Source organism: Lynx canadensis, chromosome A2 (genome assembly GCF_007474595.2).
Source record: "Lynx canadensis isolate LIC74 chromosome A2, mLynCan4.pri.v2, whole genome shotgun sequence".
Classification (NCBI taxonomy): Eukaryota; Metazoa; Chordata; class Mammalia; order Carnivora; family Felidae; genus Lynx; species Lynx canadensis.
Window position 1 is genome coordinate 125,156,437 of NC_044304.2, and position 22,402 is coordinate 125,178,838.

General features: G+C 37.4%; 1 protein-coding gene across 7 annotated transcripts in view; it reads right to left on the reverse strand.

The window, feature by feature from the left end:
* The window catches only part of DPY19L1 (dpy-19 like C-mannosyltransferase 1), a 106,124-nt gene that overhangs the window by 62,312 nt on the left and 21,410 nt on the right, over window positions 1-22,402 (reverse strand). For 5 of the 7 annotated variants that reach the window (XM_030308216.1, XM_030308217.1, XM_030308213.1 and 2 more), the window contains 5 exons: window positions 16,505-16,529; window positions 15,774-15,861; window positions 12,109-12,246; window positions 8,653-8,773; window positions 7,664-7,757 (listed from right to left, as the gene is read on the reverse strand). In XM_030308216.1, the coding sequence (XP_030164076.1) occupies window positions 7,664-7,757; window positions 8,653-8,773; window positions 12,109-12,246; window positions 15,774-15,794 (374 nt within the window). In that variant the 5' untranslated portion in view covers window positions 15,795-15,861; window positions 16,505-16,529. Of the gene's footprint in view, window positions 1-7,663; window positions 7,758-8,652; window positions 8,774-12,108; window positions 12,247-15,773; window positions 15,862-16,504; window positions 16,530-18,224; window positions 18,269-19,485; window positions 19,546-22,402 lie in introns of those variants that run through there. The other 2 variants (XM_030308214.1, XM_030308215.1) reach the window with 2 other exon arrangements.

The following is a 22,402-nucleotide window of genomic DNA, read 5'->3' on the forward strand; positions in this document are numbered from 1 at the left end:
TCTCCCAACACTCCAGCTTGTTTTCCATAATCCACAGCTATTCTCCTTCATCACAGGCACACCTAGAGTCTTAACTCACAGGAGGCAGGGTTCCGGGTTCCCTGTGCCTCTTTTCCCTTCCTCTCTTACACTGGGGTGGCTTTTTGAGGAGAACTTTTTAACGACCTTTTTTAATGAACTTCTCTACATTTAATGTCTGCTGCTCTGTATCACTGTGGCCACTCTAATCTGTCTCTGATCTCTTCCTTCTCTTCTTGAATACTTACCTTTCTCTGTTTCTACTTTATCCTCCATTGCTTCTCAGCTCTTGTCAGAAAATCCTGGCCATTCTTTTGTAGACATAGCTAGTCATCAGAAAATGCCTTTTCTTCCACAAGAAAAACCAACCAGTCACAGAGCATAATGCATTCATCATCTCATTTTCTGCTCTACTCTATTATTTTCTTTGGTCACTACAGGTTCATGCTTCTTTGATACCAGAAAGAATTTTTGACTACTTTATTTCTAAAGGTATTCCAGAAGCCCTGAAAGCATGGAAGATTAGTCTATATCCAAATCTTCCTTTTAATTTTGCTTAACATCCCCCCTTTCTATCCTGAATAATGATAGTGAAGAGTCATAGTTAATATAACCAGTTTTTCTAGTCTCTTCTCATGATCCAATCCAAGCTATCAATGAAGTGACTCAATGTCCTTTTAGGTTCTGTGGCAGAATAGAGTAGCTTTTCATATCAATTCTTTATTATAGATCAATATACTACTCCCCCTACCACTACCTGTTTCAAGGCAAAGTTGGGCTTCTTATTCTTTATGCCAATTTTGCTTTGCTTCCATTGTTTTGACATTTTTCTGTTGTTCATGCTTCATTAAAAAATCAAGCATTATTGTTTATGCAGGCTGGATTTTTGACTAAAATATGTCTTAAATAAGCTATGAATTGCACCAGCTCGAATTTCTTCAGCTCCATGTTCTTGTTGTGGAGGGGTTTTTTTTGTTTGTTTGTTTTTTGCTTTTTTATTTTTATTTTTTGGAATGTTCTATTAACTTGGCCTGCTAGCACATCTTTAGTCATTTGGTCTAACAGTTGTATATGAATATTTAAAAGATAAGTATTTCTCTTCAGTACACATAAATTGATGAAAGTTATTGGTTGAAAATATTGGCATCTTTTCTCCAAAACCTGTCCCTTTTTAGGTCACTATCTCAGCAAATGACACTTCAAACCAACAAAGTTTGCTACCCAAGTCTGACCCCTAGGAAAGACCCATGGCTTTCCTGTTACTCTGTTTCCTCAGAGTTACCTCTGAAAGTGCTAGAAACGTATTTCTTCAGTAAACAAATAATCTTAAAATGGGAATCTGAAGAGGAAAAGCTTCAAATGAATCCACTGAAAAAATACTTCCTAAATTGGTAAAATGCTAATAAAGCTTATATGCTAGATAAGAATATATCATTTTTGGGGCGCCTGGGTGGCGCAGTCGGTTAAGCGTCCGACTTCAGCCAGGTCACGATCTCGCGGTCCGTGAGTTCGAGCCCTGCGTCAGGCTCTGGGCTGATGGCTCGGAGCCTGGAGCCTGTTTCCGATTCTGTGTCTCCCTCTCTCTCTGCCCCTCCCCCGTTCATGCTCTGTCTCTCTCTGTCCCAAAAATAAATAAAAACGTTGAAGAAAAAAAAAATTAAAAAAAAAAAAGAATATATCATTTTTGTGCCTTTTGCAAATAGCAATCAAGAGCTAAGTTTTTCTTCCCCCAATAATTTATTTATTCACTTCATTCAATTAAAAACTATTTTCTGAAAGCAAATTTTCTTCTAGGTGCCCTGCAAGCATTATCTTATTGTATATTCTGTCTCACACAGAAGACAGTGTCTCCTAACTCATTTCGGTGTTTTCCCCCCTACCCAGTCACTTCTTAAAAATTCTCCTATAATCTTTCATTCCAATTAACTTGATGAAACACTTTACCTCCCTATCACAACCCTGAAAAACCTTTGTTACATTATATTTTCTTTTACATCTAAAGGCAAACCAAAGAACTGGCAGTCACTCTAAGTTCTTCCCACGTCATTTATTCAAATTATATAAAAACTCAATGTTAACAGGTTCCACCCACGATATGGAGCTTCCATACTGCTTTTGTGTCCTCCTGTCTCAATCATGACAGCCTAGGATAGCCAGACAGCTAAAGACAACCTCTAACATGGTAGGTGAAGACAAAAGATTAAAAAAAAGCAAACCAGAAGATACCAAAGTTGTTTAGGGAAGAAAAAAATCATTAGTATCCACCGAGATAAAGATATTGAATCCATGAAACAAAAATAAAATACTACTTTTTAAAAAAGGAACATTCACAGAACAAATGAAAATTTCTTGAAAATTAAAAACAAGATAACAGAAATGAAAAAGTGAGAAGAGTTGGAAAAATAAAGTGGACAAAGTATTCTAGAATGTAGAATAGCAATGATATTAAAAATAGGAAAATATATGAAAATTAGAAGATCAGGAAATGCAATACTCAAATAACAGAAGTTTTGAAAGAGAAAACAGAAGGAATGATGTACGTGAAGAAATAATCCAAGAAAATTTCCCTGAAATCAAGGGCACAAACTGCAACGCTGAAACAACCCATCACACGTACAAGATAATAAAGGGGAACAGATCTACAGCAAGACAGATTGTGAAATCTGAGAACCACGGTGACAAAGAAAAAATTCTACAATCATTCAGAAGGAAAGACGGGGGAGAAAAGGTCACATACAAAAATTTAGGAATCTGAATAACTTAGACTTGAACAGCACCATGTGAACCAAGACAACAATAGTGTGATGCTTTCAAAATTCTGAAGGAAAATGATTTCCAATCTGGAGTTCAATACTGGCTAAAACTATCAATCAAATATAAGGACAAAATAGATACATTTTCAAATATGCAAAACCTTACCTCCCATCTAGTCACTAGAAGATGTACCAGAGTGAAAAAATAAACCAAGAAAGAAGAATACATAGGATATGGCACAAGAGATCCCATTATAAGAGAGCAATGAAGGAACACTGGGTGGTGAAGGAAAACGCCAAGATGACAGATGGACACCAAACCATAGAAAGCAGTCAGTACAGAACCAAGTACTGACTCATGCCAAGATTCTTTTTTCTTCTTAATGTTTGTTTATTTTTGAGAGAGAAAGAATGCAAGTTGGGGAAGGGTGGAGAGAGGAGGACAGAGGATCTGAAACCAGCTCCACACTGAAGGCAGTAAGCCCGATGTGGGGCTTGAACTCATGAACCGCAACACAACCTGAGCTTAAGTTGGATGCACAATCCACGGAGCCACCCAGGTGCCCTTCGTGTTTTATTTAACTTGAGATTAATACCCAGGTGAGCCTAGATCAGATTGTTGTCCATATTTTGTCTTGGCTTCCACATGCCTTACTACTGGCATCAGCTAAAGATGCTCATTTCACCTACAGAAATTGTTCTGTTTTGGTATATCCTTGAGAGCCAGGATGCAGTGATGAATTTGGAAACAGGGGACAGCTCTTCCCCTGACAATATTTCGGCTGGACATTCAGACCAGGCCCGTTCTTCCAGATGCCCCTTTGTCCTCATGACCTTGCCCACAGATGCCCTACAGAGTTGGGCTCCTGGTTAAAAACCCATAGATAATTTCTAAGGCCCAACCACAGACAATTACAAAGGTTTACCTGACAGGCCTCACTGAGACAGCTACCCTCCCCCCACACACCTGGTGCATGGCAGTCTCTGAGGACTCAGGATGTCCTGGCCAGTCATGGCCTTCACATCTTTGCATTCCTACCCCCAGCTGCCTTCATTCCTAGGTCTCTTTATCTGAGACTTTGGGCAGAAGTCCTCTTCAGATGCCTCTGCCAAGGGCTCCTTATAGAGGGATGAGAGGGGGAGCTCTGAAGATACTTTCCCCCAGTCTGACTCAGTACCCAGTACTTTTCCATTCCTAGCCATCTTCCCTTTGCCCTTCCCCCACCTACCTCAGGGTCCATAAAACTGCTGTAGCCTTTTGTTCAGGGCTTCCTCAACAGTGAGATGACCCCCATGTCTACACTGGTCCCCCACTTCTCAACCAGTGTACTGTTCCATGGGGGGAAGTGGGCCAGGGATAGTCTGTGTTTTCTCCAGTTTTAGACTCATGCTATATTATCACAGTAAGTGACAGAAGGCTTAACTCTTTTGTTTCTGGCTTGTTGCTTTAATGGATGACTCCAATACTTGACAGCTCAGCTCCCTCTTCTAGCTCAGCTGAGCTCCTAACAGTCCCTGAAGGTTCCCTCAGAGAACCCTCCTTCCTGCAGAATGGAAACTTGCACATACCAAGTCTTATGAAACTGGCCTCCAGACACTATTAGTCTGTAGCTGAAACATGTCAGGGTATCTAATGAAATAGATAACTGTAATCATGAATTAACAAAACAGCTTTTAGAAAATAACAACATATGTTTTATTAAAAACAAAAACAAAAACAGAACACTGAGAATTCCAGAAAAAGAGATACATCATGAATAGGTTGTATTGACAAAACGTCTTACTTCATCTCAAGTCAGAGCTTGGCAGCCCAGACCCATTTCACCATTTGGCTGTGTTTTCTGTTTCTCCTTCCATTTTTTTTTTTTTTTTTTTTTTTTGTGAAATGGATTGACTTATCTGACTTCAGAAAACTTATATCTGTACTATTTAAAAAGAAATATACTTCTGGAGTAAAAATGTCATACTCAATCTGCCTGTAAATTTATATAATACAATTTATAAAAAGATTCTAACCACAGTTATAGATATCCTCCTCTTTATTCTTAACCCACATGTTAAGAAGTCTGCAGCTTTATCCCACTTTATAAAGTTAGAAGGTTGACAGAACTAACCACCAAGAAAGAAAACAATAAGAACTACCTAGCAATTTAAGACCTCTAAAAATACTCATGTTAAGAACATTCTAAAATACGATGAAAAAAACTGATAGAAAAGACGTGACTGAAGACTCTCTTCAACACAATATTAACCAGGATCACCACTGGACTCTAATTTACACATCTGCCCTCAGGGCACAGTGCAATAGTCAAGGCTCCCTAGAAGGGGCTCTGTTAATGTACAAGAACTAGATATTCATTTGGGGCTGGAAAGAAATGAGTTTAGGATGCATTTGGCTCAAGCTAAAGTGATTACTCAGGTAGGGTTAAAAAAATGCCCGCAAACAGAGCAAAGGGAGAAGGAGAGAAGTGAAAACGTGTGACACTACTGCAGGTCTATATCCAAGCCCAGGTGCATAAGGCAGACCACCCTCAGGGTCCAAGAGTCAAGCAACACCTGAAAGGCTGGGGCACAAAACAGGCAAGTGGGTGAAGCTGAAACAGGCTGCAGCCCTCGGAGCCAGGAAGAGAAACCAAAAACAGCTATTTGGAAAGACTCAAATGCGTAAGGTAATCACTCCCTCATACCGAGTAGCAGTGGTCTATAGATTTTTTTTCTTTACACTCAAAGTATAAGAAATGAGACTTTACATTACAACTCAGCACATGCACATGTATACACGTATATACAATAAATAGCAAATAGAAGTTTCTCTAAATCTTACCTATCTTACAAAATGTTGTATAATCTATTATTTACATTTGTATTCTTTTCTTTTTCATGTGAAAAATACTGCTGCGCCAAACCAATTAAATTAATTCTAAAATCACCGAGTAGGCCTTACCCTGCAGTTTGACAGATGCTATGCTAAAGGAGTTACTGTCTAACTGTAGTGACAGGTGAAAATCAAGGGTCTCATGAGATCGTAGTTTAGTTTGAATCCTGTCCCTCCGTTGGTCAAATTTCTGAATGTCTTCGCTTGCTTTGGAATAGGTCTCAAACCAGCCAAGGTCATGCACCAACCAGCCAAACCATTTCTCCAATCTTAATCTTCAACAATGTTCCTCAATAATCTGCATCCCAGTAAAACTCATCTGCTTTCTACATCCAACGTTTTCCACCTTTGCCTCTCCCTGGAATTCCTTCCTCCCCCACCTATCCAAAATGCCCTGACCCTCCAAGGGACAGCTAAAGCAACCCTCCACCCAGAACAAACTTCTGCCACCAGCACTAGAAGCACATTATCCTTGTTGGCTGTCTCCCATTTACATACGCTCAGCACCACTTTCATCTCCCACCTCACCTCACCACATGCTGTCAAAACCCAAGCGCACCAGCTCACAAAGAAGCCACTTGGTACGTACTTTATGTGGACTAGACAAATGAACATGTGTCTCCTACATATGTAGGGAGAAAACTGCTGTCTGGGGACAGCGGGGGCTGAAGGCTGAGAAATCTCAGGTCAGGGCCTAAACCACCGAGAACCTCTCAGTCAAAACCACAAAATGGAGTCTCTGCAGCGGATGTCATACCCTTGGCCTTCAAAACGATGCATTATAAGGAAATGATACTGCATGCTTATTAAATATTTAGAAATTCTTTCAATTAAAAAGGTAGCATAACTATAGGTCGGCAATTTAGCAACAATGCCATATTGTTGTTCCATATTTTAACTTCTTTTCCTCAAAATCAAATATCCCAAACGCAATAAAGCTACCCATCCATTAGACAGCTAGGCAGTACTTAGCAAAATGATGGACCCCCTCCCAAAGCAGAGACCTTAGGCTCATCATAATACAAGGCACACTGGCCATGCTCTCCTTCAGGTGGGCTTCCTCTTGACCAATTAACATATACTTCTGGTTAAGATATCTGTGTGGCTTGTTTCAAAAACAAAATTTTCCACATCATCTTTTAATCACGCATTTTCATTTCAGTCTCCTCCAGTGACATGATTAAAAAAACTTTGTTATAGCTAAATCAGAAATATTAGCATCAAAGTATCTTAAATCTATATGCAAATATACTTTAAATTGATCTTCTAATAACTTCCTCATCTGACAAATATTTATCAAGTTACTGTTATCTGCTCAAACACTGAGCTAGGAATGAAAGAGATCTTTGAGGCACTATACTGAAAATACCAGTACTTCCAAGGCAAAGATAATGGTATAACAGCAGATTCAAACTCATTAACCCAAATTGAAAGTCATATACCTATGCTCATACTTCTGTACTACAAGGAATCTATAAGCAATATAAAAAAATTCTAAACATATTCTCAAGGTAAAATTGTTCAAACAAGTACACAATGTAACAAACTGTCAAAAAAAGAAGAAAAATAAAGATGCTTACAAAATTTGTCAATCTTTTACTTTAAGGACTGTTATTCAACTGTGAAGTATATCAGGTCAGATATTAAATATCTGTCTAAAATATATTTCTATTTTAACATCAGCAAAATAGAATTGTTAACACCATTTGATAATGAGTGGTCCTTTCCTTATATTTTATGTACACAATATATTATTTATGCTTAAAAGCCTATAAATATTTAAAATTAATCAAATATCCCCACCCTTCTCTATTTAAGCCTCTAAAATTATTTTAAGTTTGGCTGGCTATGCCAATGATGAAATCATTCAAATAGGAAAGAATTTTGTATCTACAAGTAGATCTATTAGAAATATTATAAAACTGAAACCAAAAGTTAATCTTTATCTCACCATTTTTATTATTCTAGTATATAGTGTTATAATACATACCAAAATATTCTCAATGAATAGTCTTACCTTAAATATGTGCCATATATGAAGAATAATGCCATCATTAGTCCATTTAAAATAAAAATTACAGCCACATAAAAGCAAGCAGGATCTCCCAATCCTTTAAAAATAAAAAAAAAAAAAACATATGTTCTAACTATAAATTACTCTGTGTGTCTGGCAATTTATATTAAAATGTGCTTATTTTGAAAATGGCACAGATATCTTCAATGGTTGCCTTGGTTCCCATAGGAACACATGACACTACTGCAGAACAGAGATGAGAACAGGGCAGTAGCTGTGATGGTTTTATTTTTTATTTTTTAAAGTTATTTATTTACTTATTTATTTACTTATTTATTTGTTTATTTATTGAGAGACAGAGAGAGAGACGGAGACAGAGACAGAGACAGAGACAGAGAGAGACAGAGAATCTCAAGCAGGCTCCAAGCCCAGCGTACAGCCCAAGGCAGGGCTTGATCACAGGACACTGAGATCATTATGTAAGCTGAAGTCAGGAGTCAGACACCTCCCTGAGCTACCCAGGCGCTCCAACTGCCGTGGTTTTAAAACAGGGCTACAAAAAAAAAAACAAAACAAAAAAAAAAAAAAAAAAAACAAAAAAAAAAAAAACAGGGCTACAAATTCAGATACTCCTCCTTTCGAGGTATTGGGGAAGGGGAGGGTCTATGCTCATGCTTTTGAGTCTGGCTGGGCTTGTGACTGCTTTAACAGACGATGGCAGAGGCCATACTATGTGACTTCTAAGACTAGAAGAGGCCAAGCAGTATCCAACTTGGAGTCCATGAAAAGCCTGATTACCCTGAGGTACTATCCGGCTCAAAAGCCAAAGATGCATGGAAAAGGCATATGTAGGTGTTCCAACCTATAGCCCCAAATGAGCCCAGCCTCTCAGGGCAGAATGTAAGTGAAGCAGTCTCCAATTAATTCCAGTGTTCCCAAGCCATTTGAATCTAGCAGAAGCCTCTGACACATTATCACAGAAAGAACCTTGCCTTCACAGCTTTCAATAGGACTGAGTCCTTCTCCTCTGGTAACCGTCCAACATATCTTGGTTTGAAGACCAATCAAGTCCATTGTTTTGGTATAAATCCGGTACCAGCTGGCTAAGATTACCTATTTTTAAGAAAATAGAGGCATTTTTTTAGATTTTTAGAGAAAAGATATTATCATCAACAGTTTCATTACTAGAATATTTTTGAGATATTTTGATAATTATTTTTTTTTCAACGTTTATTTATTTTGGGACAGAGAGAGACAGAGCATGAACGGGGGAGGGGCAGAGAGAGAGGGAGACACAGAATCGGAAACAGGCTCCTGGCTCTGAGCCATCAGCCCAGAGCCTGACGCGGGGCTCGAACCCACGGACCGCGAGATCATGACCTGGCTGAAGTCGGACGCTTAACCGACTGCGCCACCCAGGCGCCCCTATTTTGATAATTATTAAACCTTCCTTTTCTACACTTACCCACTTGGTTCCCTTTAAATTTAGTCAAGTAAGCTTTACAATCCCCTACATAGATTCTTCATTAGCCAGGCTTCAACTGTTCACCCATACATAAGAATAAAATATAACGCGAAACACGCAAGATTTATATTTTTCAAAAGCTTTAAGATTCTACTAAGGAACATAAAAGAAGAGATGAACAAATCGAAAGATAGTTTGTCCTCTTGAATAGATCTAATTTCTCAAGATGTGACTTCTCCCTCAAATTAACTCATAAACATAAAACAATGCTAAGCAAAATCCCAAGTGTCTATCTAGAAGTGCTATGTGGCAATATAACAAGGAGAATAACCGAAGGGAATATTCTATCTAACAGATACTAAAACTTGCTACTTAAAAAAAATTAAAACAGTGTGATGCGGGAAGAAGAGCCAGACAGATCAAAGTAATCATGGCAGAGGCCTCGAGGAGTGTTACCATATCCTCCTCCAGGGCTGAGACACTCATTTCTTCAGGGGCAGGGAGGGTTGGTGGCTGACAGCTCCCACCAGAGTCCCACTCTGGTAACTACCCTCAACTGGAGGACAGTAAATTCATTATAGGTTACACCCTGACCCAAAGGCGACCCAAAGGCAACCCACGGGTAACTGGGCATTCAATACCAGACTAGTCAATAGGGAGGGATGTAAAGGCCAAGGACAACTCCCAGCAGGGTCATCTCAGTTCCAGAGCTCTGGGTGGGATTACCTGCAGCCTCTGTTGTGACTGCATCAGAGCCCAACTCCTCCAGCCTCAGCCAACTTCCTTCATCCCCTTTAGGTGTTGCCCCCAAGGGCACTCCTCTAGATACTTCCTATATGCAAATCTCCATCTGAAAGCCTGCTTTCCAGGACCTCAACCTAACCCAATACAGAATACAAAGCCCCAAAACAGATGCAAGCATATACGTAGAATAATTCTGTATATAATAAAGAAAGCTACTTCAAATCAGTAGGGAGAAAGAAGATGGACCACTCATCAAAGTGTTAGGTTACACATGAGACCATTTTGAAAAAATATAAGGTTAGATTCCTATTCTAATACTGTGCAATAAAATAAATTCCAGAAATATTCAAAACATAAATGCCAAAAAAATAATTAAAATAAAGAATGAAGATTTTTTTACAAATATGAAAAATCATAAATTTAAAAGATTAATAGGTATGCTACTTCTATACAGAAAAAATACATACATATCATACACAAAGTTAAAGGCAAACAAAAACCGGAGGAAAAGGTTTACCCAGATAGCCTGGTATTAACATCCAGAATATAGTAAATGCACCCCTACAAAATTGCAATAGGAATATAGACAAAGGACATAAACCATTACTTTTATAAGTAAAAATGCATTTTTAATGTATAGCACCGAACGAAATACATATATACACACATATATAGCAATGAGAAAAATATATCATGTGATTTCAATTTTTTTGTCTACCAAATTGGCAGGGATTCAAGGAAACAAACATTTTCAAAAACACTGCCAGTGGTAATTTTGATTAGTATAACCTATCTAGAAAACATTTTAGCAACCCATACCGAAGTCATTAAAGTATATATTTGTTGAACCAAATAGTTCCACATCAACAAATTTATACTTTAAAAAACATAAGGACATGTATAGAAATTTAGCTTCAAGAATGCTCATGCCAGTATTAGAATATTTTAAAAACTGAAAACAGCCAAAATTTTCATAAAAGATGGACTAAATAAACAATGGGAGATTGGATATACAGCCACCAAAACTGATGTTGCAGAAGAAAAGATGACACAGGAAGATTGTTACAAATATCCTAAAAGACAAAAAGGACTTATAAAAGAATATTTGCTATGTGATCCCATTTCTGTAAAAATAAATGTATACACGGTTATAGAAAGTACTCATAAGCAGTACATTAGTAAAACAACACAGGGGTGCCTGGGTGCCTCAGCAGGTTAAGCTTCCAACTCTTGATTTCCGCTCAGGTCATGTTCTCACAATTCGTGAGTTCAAGTCCTGCACTGGGATTTGTGCTGACAGTGTGGAGCCTGCTTGGAGTTGTCTCTCTCTCTCTCTCTCTCTCTCTCTCTCTCTCTCTCTCTCTCTCTTTCTCTGCCCCTCCCATTCACTCTCTCTCTCTCAAAATAAATAAACTTAAAAAAACAGAAACAAAAACAAAACACTGGAACTTGGCGGTTATTTGTCTCTACCTCCTCTATCTCTATCTCCTCATTAATCAATCAGCTAACTCACTGATCTGGATGGAGTTTGGGACTCCTCTCTCGTGGAATGGGAATAACGGAGAGCCCTGCTAAGTCCTGGTACAGAGCCCAAGCTTGAGATCCTCAGAGACCAAGGCCCCCACCGCCCTAGCCGGAGAACATGCTGTCTAGCAGCTCAGGCAAGCTAAGAGGGGGGAGTCAGAGGGGCAGTGTGTTAACAGAGGAACCTCATATCAAGTCAAGGAGGATGTCACTGAGTCACATCTCAGTTTAGCCCTGGAAAATGCTTAGGGATGTGTCAAATGAAGGCAGGGACAGTAAAAGAGAGGCTAAAAAAGTTACTGATATCATTGAGATCACCTCCTGGGTGGATCCATCTTTCCCCTCCCCGCAAAAAGGGCATTCATTCAATTAAGTGAAGAATCCCAGACAGGGAAGAAACATTATTTGGCAAATGACATGTAATGGCACTCCCTTGCTATCATCTCTGTAAACACACCGAATCTAAATAGTTTTCAAATTTTCTAAACCATGAAATCATCACAGTTCCCATGAAACTAGCTAAAGCCCACCAAAATTAATAATAATTTTTTTCATAGTTCTTTCCAAAACAAGATATATAATTTCTTTTTAAGTAGAAGATGAAATAGAATATATTGAACTATACCTTACATTTAGAATCAGCATTTAATGCAAGTAACACTTTAAAAAATAAAAAAAAAAAAAAAAAAAAATCACAATTGAAAAAGTAACTTACCTCAGGGTAAAGATTGAACCTTTTTAATGTATTAATAACAAGGGGGTATTCAGTCAGCTTATCATTCATAATCATCCATACTCCATTCAAAAATGAGGGTGCTTCCACAATAGTCTTAAAGTAGGAATAATACAGTCCCTGAAACAAATATATGTTATAGTTATAATAAAAAGCACATAATTACTATGCCTCTTATCAGCTTAAAAAAAATACACTGTTTTTGAAAAATAAAGCAATCAGGCAAATAATAGCTTTCAGTTTCTGATCACTAATACAATCTTAGGTTACAAAAAAGAACTACATATGTTAGTATAACCTTGCCTTAATTAAAATAATTGAACTCAAAAAAAATAAATTAAATAATTGAACACAAAATTTACTCAAAAATAGTTTTAGCATTTAAAAAGTAATATAACTCAGACAGCATACATAATCTAAGAAACCCCAGGTCCCATACTAATTTAATTGTTAGAAAAGGCTACCTTATGAACAGGGTGAGTGAGTGGTTTACTACAGAACATAAATTACCATGATCCAAGAAATCTTCCCTCAGCAAAAATGTTTCCCCCTTCCTGCTTATCTGATTCCCCAAAATTCTGCTAGCAGTCATCTTTCCTCCAGATTTGCATGTATAAATGAAAATATATTAGGAAGGCTACATATTGATGTATTACATATCAATTATTACATTCAGATGCCAACCACTTTTCCAGGCTGTTTTCTTTCCTTCCAGCTCAGAATACAGTAAGAACCCCATAGGACTGCGATCATGTGGGTCGGGGAGGACAGCAGTGGTACTCCCATTATGAGCGAATAGGACATATTGAGGTTGGAATAATACAAAGAACAAAAAATAAGCAAGTACTAGTACTTGCTCCCCTTGTGAGGGAGTATAAGTGGCAGTATGGGGCAAGACAGGAAACATACTGCATCTTCTATACAACTTTGCCTACAGCTGCCCTGGTGGCCAGGACACATCAGCTGTCAAATTCCATACTGGATTTAAAGCTCATAAATATGAAAGCAATTTGCATACCTGGATATTTATTGAAAACAACAACAAAAAAAATGGTTCTTCCTACTATGGTATTTAGCTTTCATATCACTTTTTAAAAATATCTCCCACTGTAATGAGTTGAACAATATCCCCCAAAATTTCATACGCACTGGCACCTGTGAATGTGAACCTATCTGGAATAGGTTCCTTGAAGACATAATCAAATTAAAACGAGGACATCTAATAAGTGATATCCTTACAATGAGAGGGAAATTTAAACACAGAGACACAGGGGAAAATGTCTCATGATGACAGAGGCAGAGCCTGGAGTGATGGCAATTCCAAAGCCGGCCAAGGAATGCCAAGGATTGCCGGAAACCATGAGAAGCTAGGAAGAGGCAAGGAAGGACTGTCCCACAGAGCCTTCTGACAGAACGTGGCCCTGCCCACACTTTGACTTCACACTCCTAGCCTCCGAAACTCTGAGAATAAATCTCTGCTTTTAAGCCACCTGGTTTAGTGTACCCTTGTTATGTTAGCTGTAGAAACCTACTACAACCTATCTTGTTTTATAGGTTTGTTTTGGAATCATGTAAATATCTTACTGAATTACAAAACAAAAATTTTGTAAACCCCAAACATCAAAATAAAGGAATTAACTATCAAGTTGGAAGATTTCAAATAACTGTAAGATACAGTAATTCTACTGTACATCCCTAATGGAATATATCCTGAAGTCAAAAAGAAATGCAAGAAAATCTTAAAATGTTTTCAATAATCATATGTTTAATAATACCTTTGGTACTTTTGTTCCTCAAAAACAAGTAACTTGAAACCAAGATTCCTAAGCTAACAATAAAGATATAAATTTAATACAAAGTAAGTAAAAAAACTCATCCTAAATTTGCATTTTAAAATATGAATATAAGATCATAATTTCTCTTTAAAAAATTGTTTCTTAGTTCTGTTTACTAAAAAGGCTTAGACACAATGGCCAATCTAGTATCAAATACATCTGAACCCAGAACAACACAGGTTTGAACTACGCAGTTCCACTCAGATTTTTTTGGATAAATACAGTATATTTTCTCTTCCTTATGATTTTCTTAATAACATTTTCTTTTTTCTAGCTTACTATATGGGAAGAATATAGTTTATAATACATGTAATATACAAAACATGTGTTAATCAACTGTTCATGCTATTAGTAAGGCTTCCGGTAAACAGTAAGCTATTAATCATTAAATTTGGAAGGAGTCAAAAGTTATACGTGGATGTTTGACTGCACGGGGGTCAGGACCTCTAACCCCCTTGTTGTTCAAAGGTCAACTGTAATAGCAATAAACACCTCTAGCACCAAAACTGTGGTCTCTAACTACCACTTGCTACTGAAAGGAATTGGGGCTCCTTGGAAAACTCGATGACTCCAGGTCTGGAAAGGATACACCTAATAGTACCAGAAAGTATGAAAGCTATAGAAGATTAGCAAGGTCACATCAGAGGGACACAAAGTCAATGCAAGGACTCTCATTAAAGACAGTTTTACAAGTTTACAAAACATGTTATAATTCATCAGTTCATAATGATTTATTCCAAAAGATGGAACTCCATCAGTTACCAGAAGAAAATGCTAGGAAACCAACTAATTTTTCTAGAAAGTAGTAAATAAAAGGAAAAACTCAAGCATTTATTTGTCTTACCTGTACAAAGCGTACACCAGAGAATATATAATTAAATAATAAATAAATAAATATTATGGGAAAATTCTTCTTTATAGAAGAATTACAGTCAACAAATGCAGGAAACAAATAATTAGAATAGATCATCAACATTTGGTAATCTTAATGAATTAACTGATTTAGGCTGATGGCTAGGCTATAATGGAAGGATCAACATGACAATATCTAAACCCACTGATCAATCTTGGCATCACAGAAACTGAGACAACCAGATACGGTGTGCCTCTTTGTATGATACAGCAGATGTACACCCGCTTATGAAATATTCCTACCGAAACAAACAAACAAAAAAAACAGACAAAAAGAACACCACTGAATCTTCAGTTATCAGGTCTCTCTCAATTATTCAGGAAACTTGGGGCAGTGGAACATAATAAATGACATGAATTACTGTGGGTAATTCTGTAAGATAAATAACCTGGATTCTACAACAAATAAAGAGCAGAACAACAAAAATCAGAAGTGGAATTTATAGATTAAAAGACAAGAGATACCTCAACTAAGCGCAATGTGTAGACATTGTCTGAATCCTAATTCAAGCCTACCAACACACCAACTGTAAAAAGGAAAAAAAAAAAAAAAAGCCAGTAGGTCACTTAAACACTGATTGACATTTGATAGTATTAAGCAATTGCTGTTTATCGTTTTCAAGTGCGCCAGAAGTATTGTGGGTAACAAAAAATTCCTCTTTTGAGATACATACGAAAGTATTTACAGATGAAATGATACGATGTCTGAGGATTCCTTTAAAAAGAGATGGCTGTGTGGAGGTGAGGGAATGAAAGAAAGATGGCTGTGTCTCCAGGTGTTGAAGCCACAGGATGGGGCATGGGAGGTGTCTGCTCTTTCTACTTTGGAACATCTTTGAAAATTTCCCTGATAAAAAGCTTCAAGTTTTTAGATTCCTAAAATACCACATGAAAACTAACCATTTCAGTGCGAAAAGCCATCTCCCTTTCCAACGTTGAGAGGTGAGAAAAGTGGCGATCATTTTCAAAGAGGTGTGTTATATGGCTCCTGCAAAAACAAAAGAGTTAACAGAGCAGCAGTGTTGAACTTATGCTAAGTATTATTTTGAAAAGAAACCAAGAGCAAACATAAAAGAATCTAGAAATTTGCACATAATTTTGTAATGAAAGTCAAAGATAACGTTTGACTTTGTTTTTCCACTCTGTATGTCTTAACATTTCTACTAAAATTTCTATTAGAAAACACATTCAAATTAGATTTTAAAATTAGAATGAACCAGAATAACAATATTTTAAACTACGTACAATAAAACTATAAATGAACTATAAATGTCATTGGGTTCCCATTTCAGAAATATCTGATTAATGAAATTCATATTTCACTCTATCCAGAAGATTAAAAAAATTAATCTTCCTCTCAACATGAACACTATATTAACGTTAAGTGAAATAGAGCCTCAAATATAACCTCTTCAATAATGGATCTCTTTTTTTTTTTATTAAAAAATTACATTATTCTGACCTCGATTTATCAATTAAACTACTTTTTCAAGCTATTGTGTTGCCTGTAGTAATTAATATATATATATACATCCTTATCATACTGAAATTTTTTTCTTTATATATATGGGAAATAGCTTTGGTAAATTGTAATGATCTGCATAAAATACATGAGAAGAAAACAATCTTACCAGTGCAACACTGCTGCAAAGGCAGCTGGAAGAAAAAAGAAATTTAAATTACTATGTTAGCATAAAGAAACGTGTTCACCTTATAGAAAAGCATTGCAAAAATAAGCATGGTAAAATTTGGGATATAAAATGTTGGATTCTTAGCGATTGGGGAAAGAAGAGAGACTCTTTGGAAGAAACCCCAGGGCTATGCTTAAAATCCAACAGCCTGGATTACAAAAGAATTAGGCATGTATCTATAAATTTCATTCATTCACTCACTCAACAAAATGCGGGCCCTTTATTTGCCAAAAACTATCCAAGGAACCCTAACATGGAAACTTCCACAAACAGAACTGCCAGAGGAATAGAAACAACAGTAAGAAATAACTCAAGAATAAAGACATATGGTGACCTCGGGCGCCGGACTGAGGATGAATAAAATAAGAAACTATCACTTATTGTATATTGCTGCAATATCTGGATTTTTATGATAAATTTTACTATTTTTTAAACAAATTTATCATGAAATATAGTAAAGAAGGAAGGAAGAGGGAGGGCTGTTGACACAAAACAAGCAAACATTTTAGAATCTCTAAGAGAGTTTTACGGGAGCCCAAGTTAGGACAGATGCCCAAGAAACATGCTCTTCACAGAGAAGTGCTTCAGAGAATAAACAGTTTTTACAAGGTTATATACTTTTTTACATCTTGTAAAAGCTCAAAAGATTACAGATTAGCATACAGGCAGCAAACATAAGTTTAATGTCAAGGAATGCAAGTAAGAGCAATGATCGATATCTTAAAGACAAGATGGTTTTCCTTAGGCTACTCATTTACAAAGCAGGTGTATAATGTAGGAGTGGTGGGCCATAAATCAGGCGTTTGTTTTAAACCAAGTTTATGTACAGTCATGCTGACTTAGAAAGAAACCTAAAATAACTTCCCTTATATCTCAGGCCTTTAGAGGTTTTTTGTTTCTGTTTTTTCTCTCATCAGGGCAGAAGGAAGAAAGAAAAGGTAAGGGAGAGAAAATAAGCTAATAATAAAATCAGTCTCATAGGAGAATCAATAGTTGCTTTCTGTCCAAGTACAAAAAACATATTAAGATGAATCCAAACCATACCAATTTTCTTATGCCACAAGATTCACCCTATTGCAGGCTTCTTATTAAATAACTACTTCTTATTAAATAACTACTAAGGAACTGAACTATGAAATACTCTTAGAAATGAAAACCAAACAGTCTAGATCTTATTGCCTTTTTCTTAAACAAGTATTTACATTTTTAAATATTAAAAAATGCATGTTACCTAGGAGATAGTAATGGTTATAAAAGACAGATTACTCCTTCTGGGTCACTAAAACTGCAAATATTTAACTAGGTTTGTCATTTGACATTTGTTACATATATTACTTGGATCTTTCAAAATTTTGATTTTTTCTTGTTGACAAATCTACCATCCATTTCTTTTTTGGTTTCTGCCTTCAAAGACTTCACCTCACCATACATAACACGATTTGGGCTTTATTTTCTCAATAATCTAACTATCATGTTCTGAATAAATCGTTCTCTCACTGAATGTAAATGCCATCTTTAATGTATGGAACACCTCACACCCTTCTACTTTGGGAATCCCTTTGAGATTGTAATTGGAGTTTCATTTATAAATTAATTTGGAAAGAAGCTACACGGTGATGACATGAATCCATATGTATATACCCATAAACATAGTACATACCTTCAATTATTCAACTTGCTTTTCAATTGCCCTTGACAAAAATCCTATCGGTAGAATTAATATAGTAGTTACATAGTTAATTCATATTTCTTAAGTCTCCTTTGTGAGCTTAACATTTTTCTGCTAATATCCACGAAATCTTTTTTATTACACTTTACTGAATATTGTTAATGTACTTATTTTTGAAGTGTAATTATTTTGCCATGTATTTATTTTTGACTCATACTAAATTATTAATTTTATTACCTTTTTTTTTGTTTATATTCAATTCTCTATTTTGAACAATATTATTTAAAAATAATAATTTTGCGGGGCACCTGGGTGGCTCAGTCCATTAAGCGTCTGACTTCCATTTGGGTCATGATCTCATGGTTCGTGGATTTGAGCCCCACTTCCCACTTCCAGCTCTGTGCTGACAGCTCAGAGCCTGGAGTCTGCTTCAGATTCTGTGTCTCCCTTTCTCTCTGCCCCTCCCCACTTGTGCTCTCTCTCAAAAATAAATGAACATTAAAAAAAATTTTTTTAATAATTTTGCTCGTGTTTTATAATTTTGCTGTTAGTATCTTCTTCCCACTTGACAATAATAATAGACTTCTAGAACAATACTAAGTAATTCTGGTAAAAGAGGGCATCCTGCCTTCTACTGACTTCAGTGGCAGTGCATTACACATCTGCTTTTAAATTAGCCTCTAACCTTCAGGACTCTGGAGTGATAAATAGGATTTCTCAAGGCAATCACCTCTCTACTTCCTCAGAATACCACAATTCTTCAGGAGAAGAACGGAAGGAAGGAAGGAAGGTACCAAGTGGCCTTTGGTGCCTTCCTCTAATTCAATCCCTGAAGCACTAAACTGTTCTTGGAATTTGGGGCATTTGAATGGAGCTCTTTCATAGCCCCCAGGGTCGATTCATAATATGCCCAGTGTTTTCAATTCCTTTGCTCCTTTCAATTTAGTAGTAATAATAATAAAGCAGCTGACATTTTCATTCTTACTACATGCCAGGTACTTTTGAAGTGCTTTACCTAAACCAACCCAGTAGATCCCCACAACTATCCCATGGGGTAGACACCAGTATTTCCCCACTATATAGTGAGAAACTGAGGCTCAGAGAACTGGAGGAACTTGACCAAGGAAACAAAGCAAGTAAACAGAGAAAGGGAAGTTGAAGACAAGAACTTTAACGTGAAAGCCATACACTGCCTGGCCTCTTGAGGAGGACTGCGGGGGCAAGGGTAAGACAAAAGCCGGGGCTTCCTTACCTTAAATTATCTTGCTCCCTTCTTTCTTTCTTTTTTTTTTTTTCCTTAAGATAAAAGGGGTGGAAAGTTGCAATTTATCTATTGATATATGCAGCATACTTTACAGAAACTACTAATTTTTACATAAAAATGTAGAGTTATGATTTAATTTATTCAAAATTGAAATAAGCTATGTGTGTGTATACATATATTTATATATATACATTTTTTTCATTTGAAAATGAAAGCCTCAGTAAGGCAGATACTGCCTTGTGAGCATATAATTTAAGCAGAAAGACATAAAATGACAAAAACTTCTGAAGGCACCCCTAAAGAGCTTTTCTTACATTCTTGCCTACAGAAAAGATTATAAATGATTTTCTCTAAATTTAGTCCAGTGATCATCAACCCTGTCTATATAGTCTTTTGGGAGTGTCACAAAATTGATAATCCCTTTTTTTCCATTTTAATACACATGCTATTTTTTTTTTTTTTTTGTCATTCTAAGGTACTGTGGTGAATTTAGCATGTTTTTTTTTTTTCTTTTAATCGGAACATTGAAAAAAACCCGAACTTTCAAAAATCCAAGCCGATTCCATAAGAAGAAAAGTGTTCAAGGAAAGGTTTGCTTTGTAATCTAATTCAAAAGATTGCAATCCTATGGCTGAGAATTCTGAAAGGCTCTTATGTTTTGCTGGAAGCACTTAAATTACCAACACTCTGAAGCTAAATTGGACACTCCTTCCACTTTCTGATTAAAGAAATTCTGTACCAGATTATATGTCACATTATATCAATTTTCAGTTTCATGGGATTTGAGAAGCCTAGCCACTGAAAATTGTTCTTCTCCTGTTATTAGAATCTTGTTTAAACAAACTAGAATGTAACTCCCTGAGGGCAGAAATGATGTTTTACTGAGGTTTATACCACAGTACTTACAGGAAGCTGACCACATACTGGAGCACACAGCTCAAATGAAATGTTTGCTGAATTAATGGGTACAACTTGATATAATTAAAGGGGAAACGAAATCATCTAAATCATGTCCACATAATAAGGTTGAATGTACTCTGATTGATGGATACACACACATACACTTGTATGTAAGTAATAGATTTTTTTTTTCCAAAAATTGAGTCCCCACTTACTTAGTGCAAATTTGACACACCCACCAGCCTCCCTCTACAACCAGTCAGGTGCCTAAGCTTTTAGTTCCCCTCTCACCCGCAGCCCAGCAGCAGGTAGCAGGGGAGGACGAGTGCCCCCAGGTGAGCAGGCGAGGTCCCAGAAGTCCACCCCAGCTCAGTTCCCTTTGACCCCCCTCCTTCTAGCCACAGCTCCCCAAGGTGGCCTTTGTTCTTTTCCTCTGGATTGCTCCACACCAGCAAGTCCAGTGTCTTGGGAAAACAGGGAGGGGACATCCCCTGTCCCCATCCCAATGCCTGGCCCACAGTGGTCAGCAGCAGCAGGGAGGGCAGGAGGAAAGGAAAAAGAAATGGGAGAAGGGGCTCTTCCATAGGTTCAGCTCAATCCTCCTTCAATGGCTCCTAAACCCTAATCCCTCTCTGCCCGGCACCCGGCCCCTGCCGGCCCTCACCTCCTCTCCCAGCCTCTTCCCTTCCCCCAAGTTGCCTCACCCCAGCAGATGACTCAGAAGTCCAGAACCCCTTTATGAATACACCCACCAACCCCCATCTGGATTGCTGCGAAGTAGAGCCTTGTGATCTGCATCTTTAAGATACTCAGCTGAGTCTTTTGCACTCTAATGCACAGTCCTTTCCTTTCCTTTTCCACCTCCTCAAGGTGTGAGAGCAAGAACCATGAAGCCAAGGTGGGCTGCCTCTGCCTTTGCTCTCCTGTGCTAACCTGCAGGAGGCTCTCCTGCAGCCAACAGATATTTCTGATCCTGAATATATTATCCCATCCACGTTACATTGTCCCTTACATGTGTACTACGTAACTAGCATTTGACTTAAAACTCAGAGCTACCTTCACAAACTGTCTCATTTGATTCTCACACAGCAGTGGGAGTATTTATTCCTATTTTACAAATGAAAAACTAGGCCTTCAAGAGGTCATTTCCCCCAAAGGCACATAGCTGATAAATGGCAAGAATCACCTGGAGCCAGGGGTTCTAATTCCAAACCTCCCTTTCTTCGCACTGGGAAGGAGCTGCCTCCTCTCCCATTTGTGGGCATTTGCTGACCTCATCTTGTAACAATATTTATATGGAAAAATGTATTCTAAGACCATAATGACTTGCAAAATTTAATACAATTTATTCCTAAATTGAGGTTAATCCATACTTAAAGCATTCTAAAGAGTTTTAGCCTCCCTAACCCTCAAGTGACAAATGACATAAAAAAAGGTTAAGGATGCTCCCCTTAAATCTATTGGACAAGGTTTCCAAATCAACCTTGACAAGTTCTATACTCAATCCTTACTAATCATTTCTTATTGTTCTCAAGGGTCTGTTCAGAGTTTAAGTTTCTTTCCAGAAGGTAAAGCCACCAGTAAATAGTCTGTCTCCTTGTTCCACATCAACAATCCATCCTGGAGAATGAAGTCAATTTCGAAATGTACAGGTTTAAGCATCTCATCCCCTTGTCTGAAAAGTCTCATAACTCCCGAAGCCTCAAACCATGGAGCCCACACTCCGGTCTGTTTTCACTTGATTCCCACCACATGCCTTTCATGCGCGCTGCACTGGGCAACAGTCCCCTAAAATACCAAGTGTTTCATGATGCTATGCTTTTGCTTCTGTCTGTAAACTCCTACTTTATCCTTCAAATCACAGGAATTCAAATGTGGCATTTTGTGAAGCTGATCCTGCCATCCTAGCTAAAATACCTTTATTACAGCAACTAAATAGCTAGTCATGCACACGCCAGTTTCCTCTGCTAGAATGGAAAGGCCTTGAAGCTGAGCTTGTGTTTAA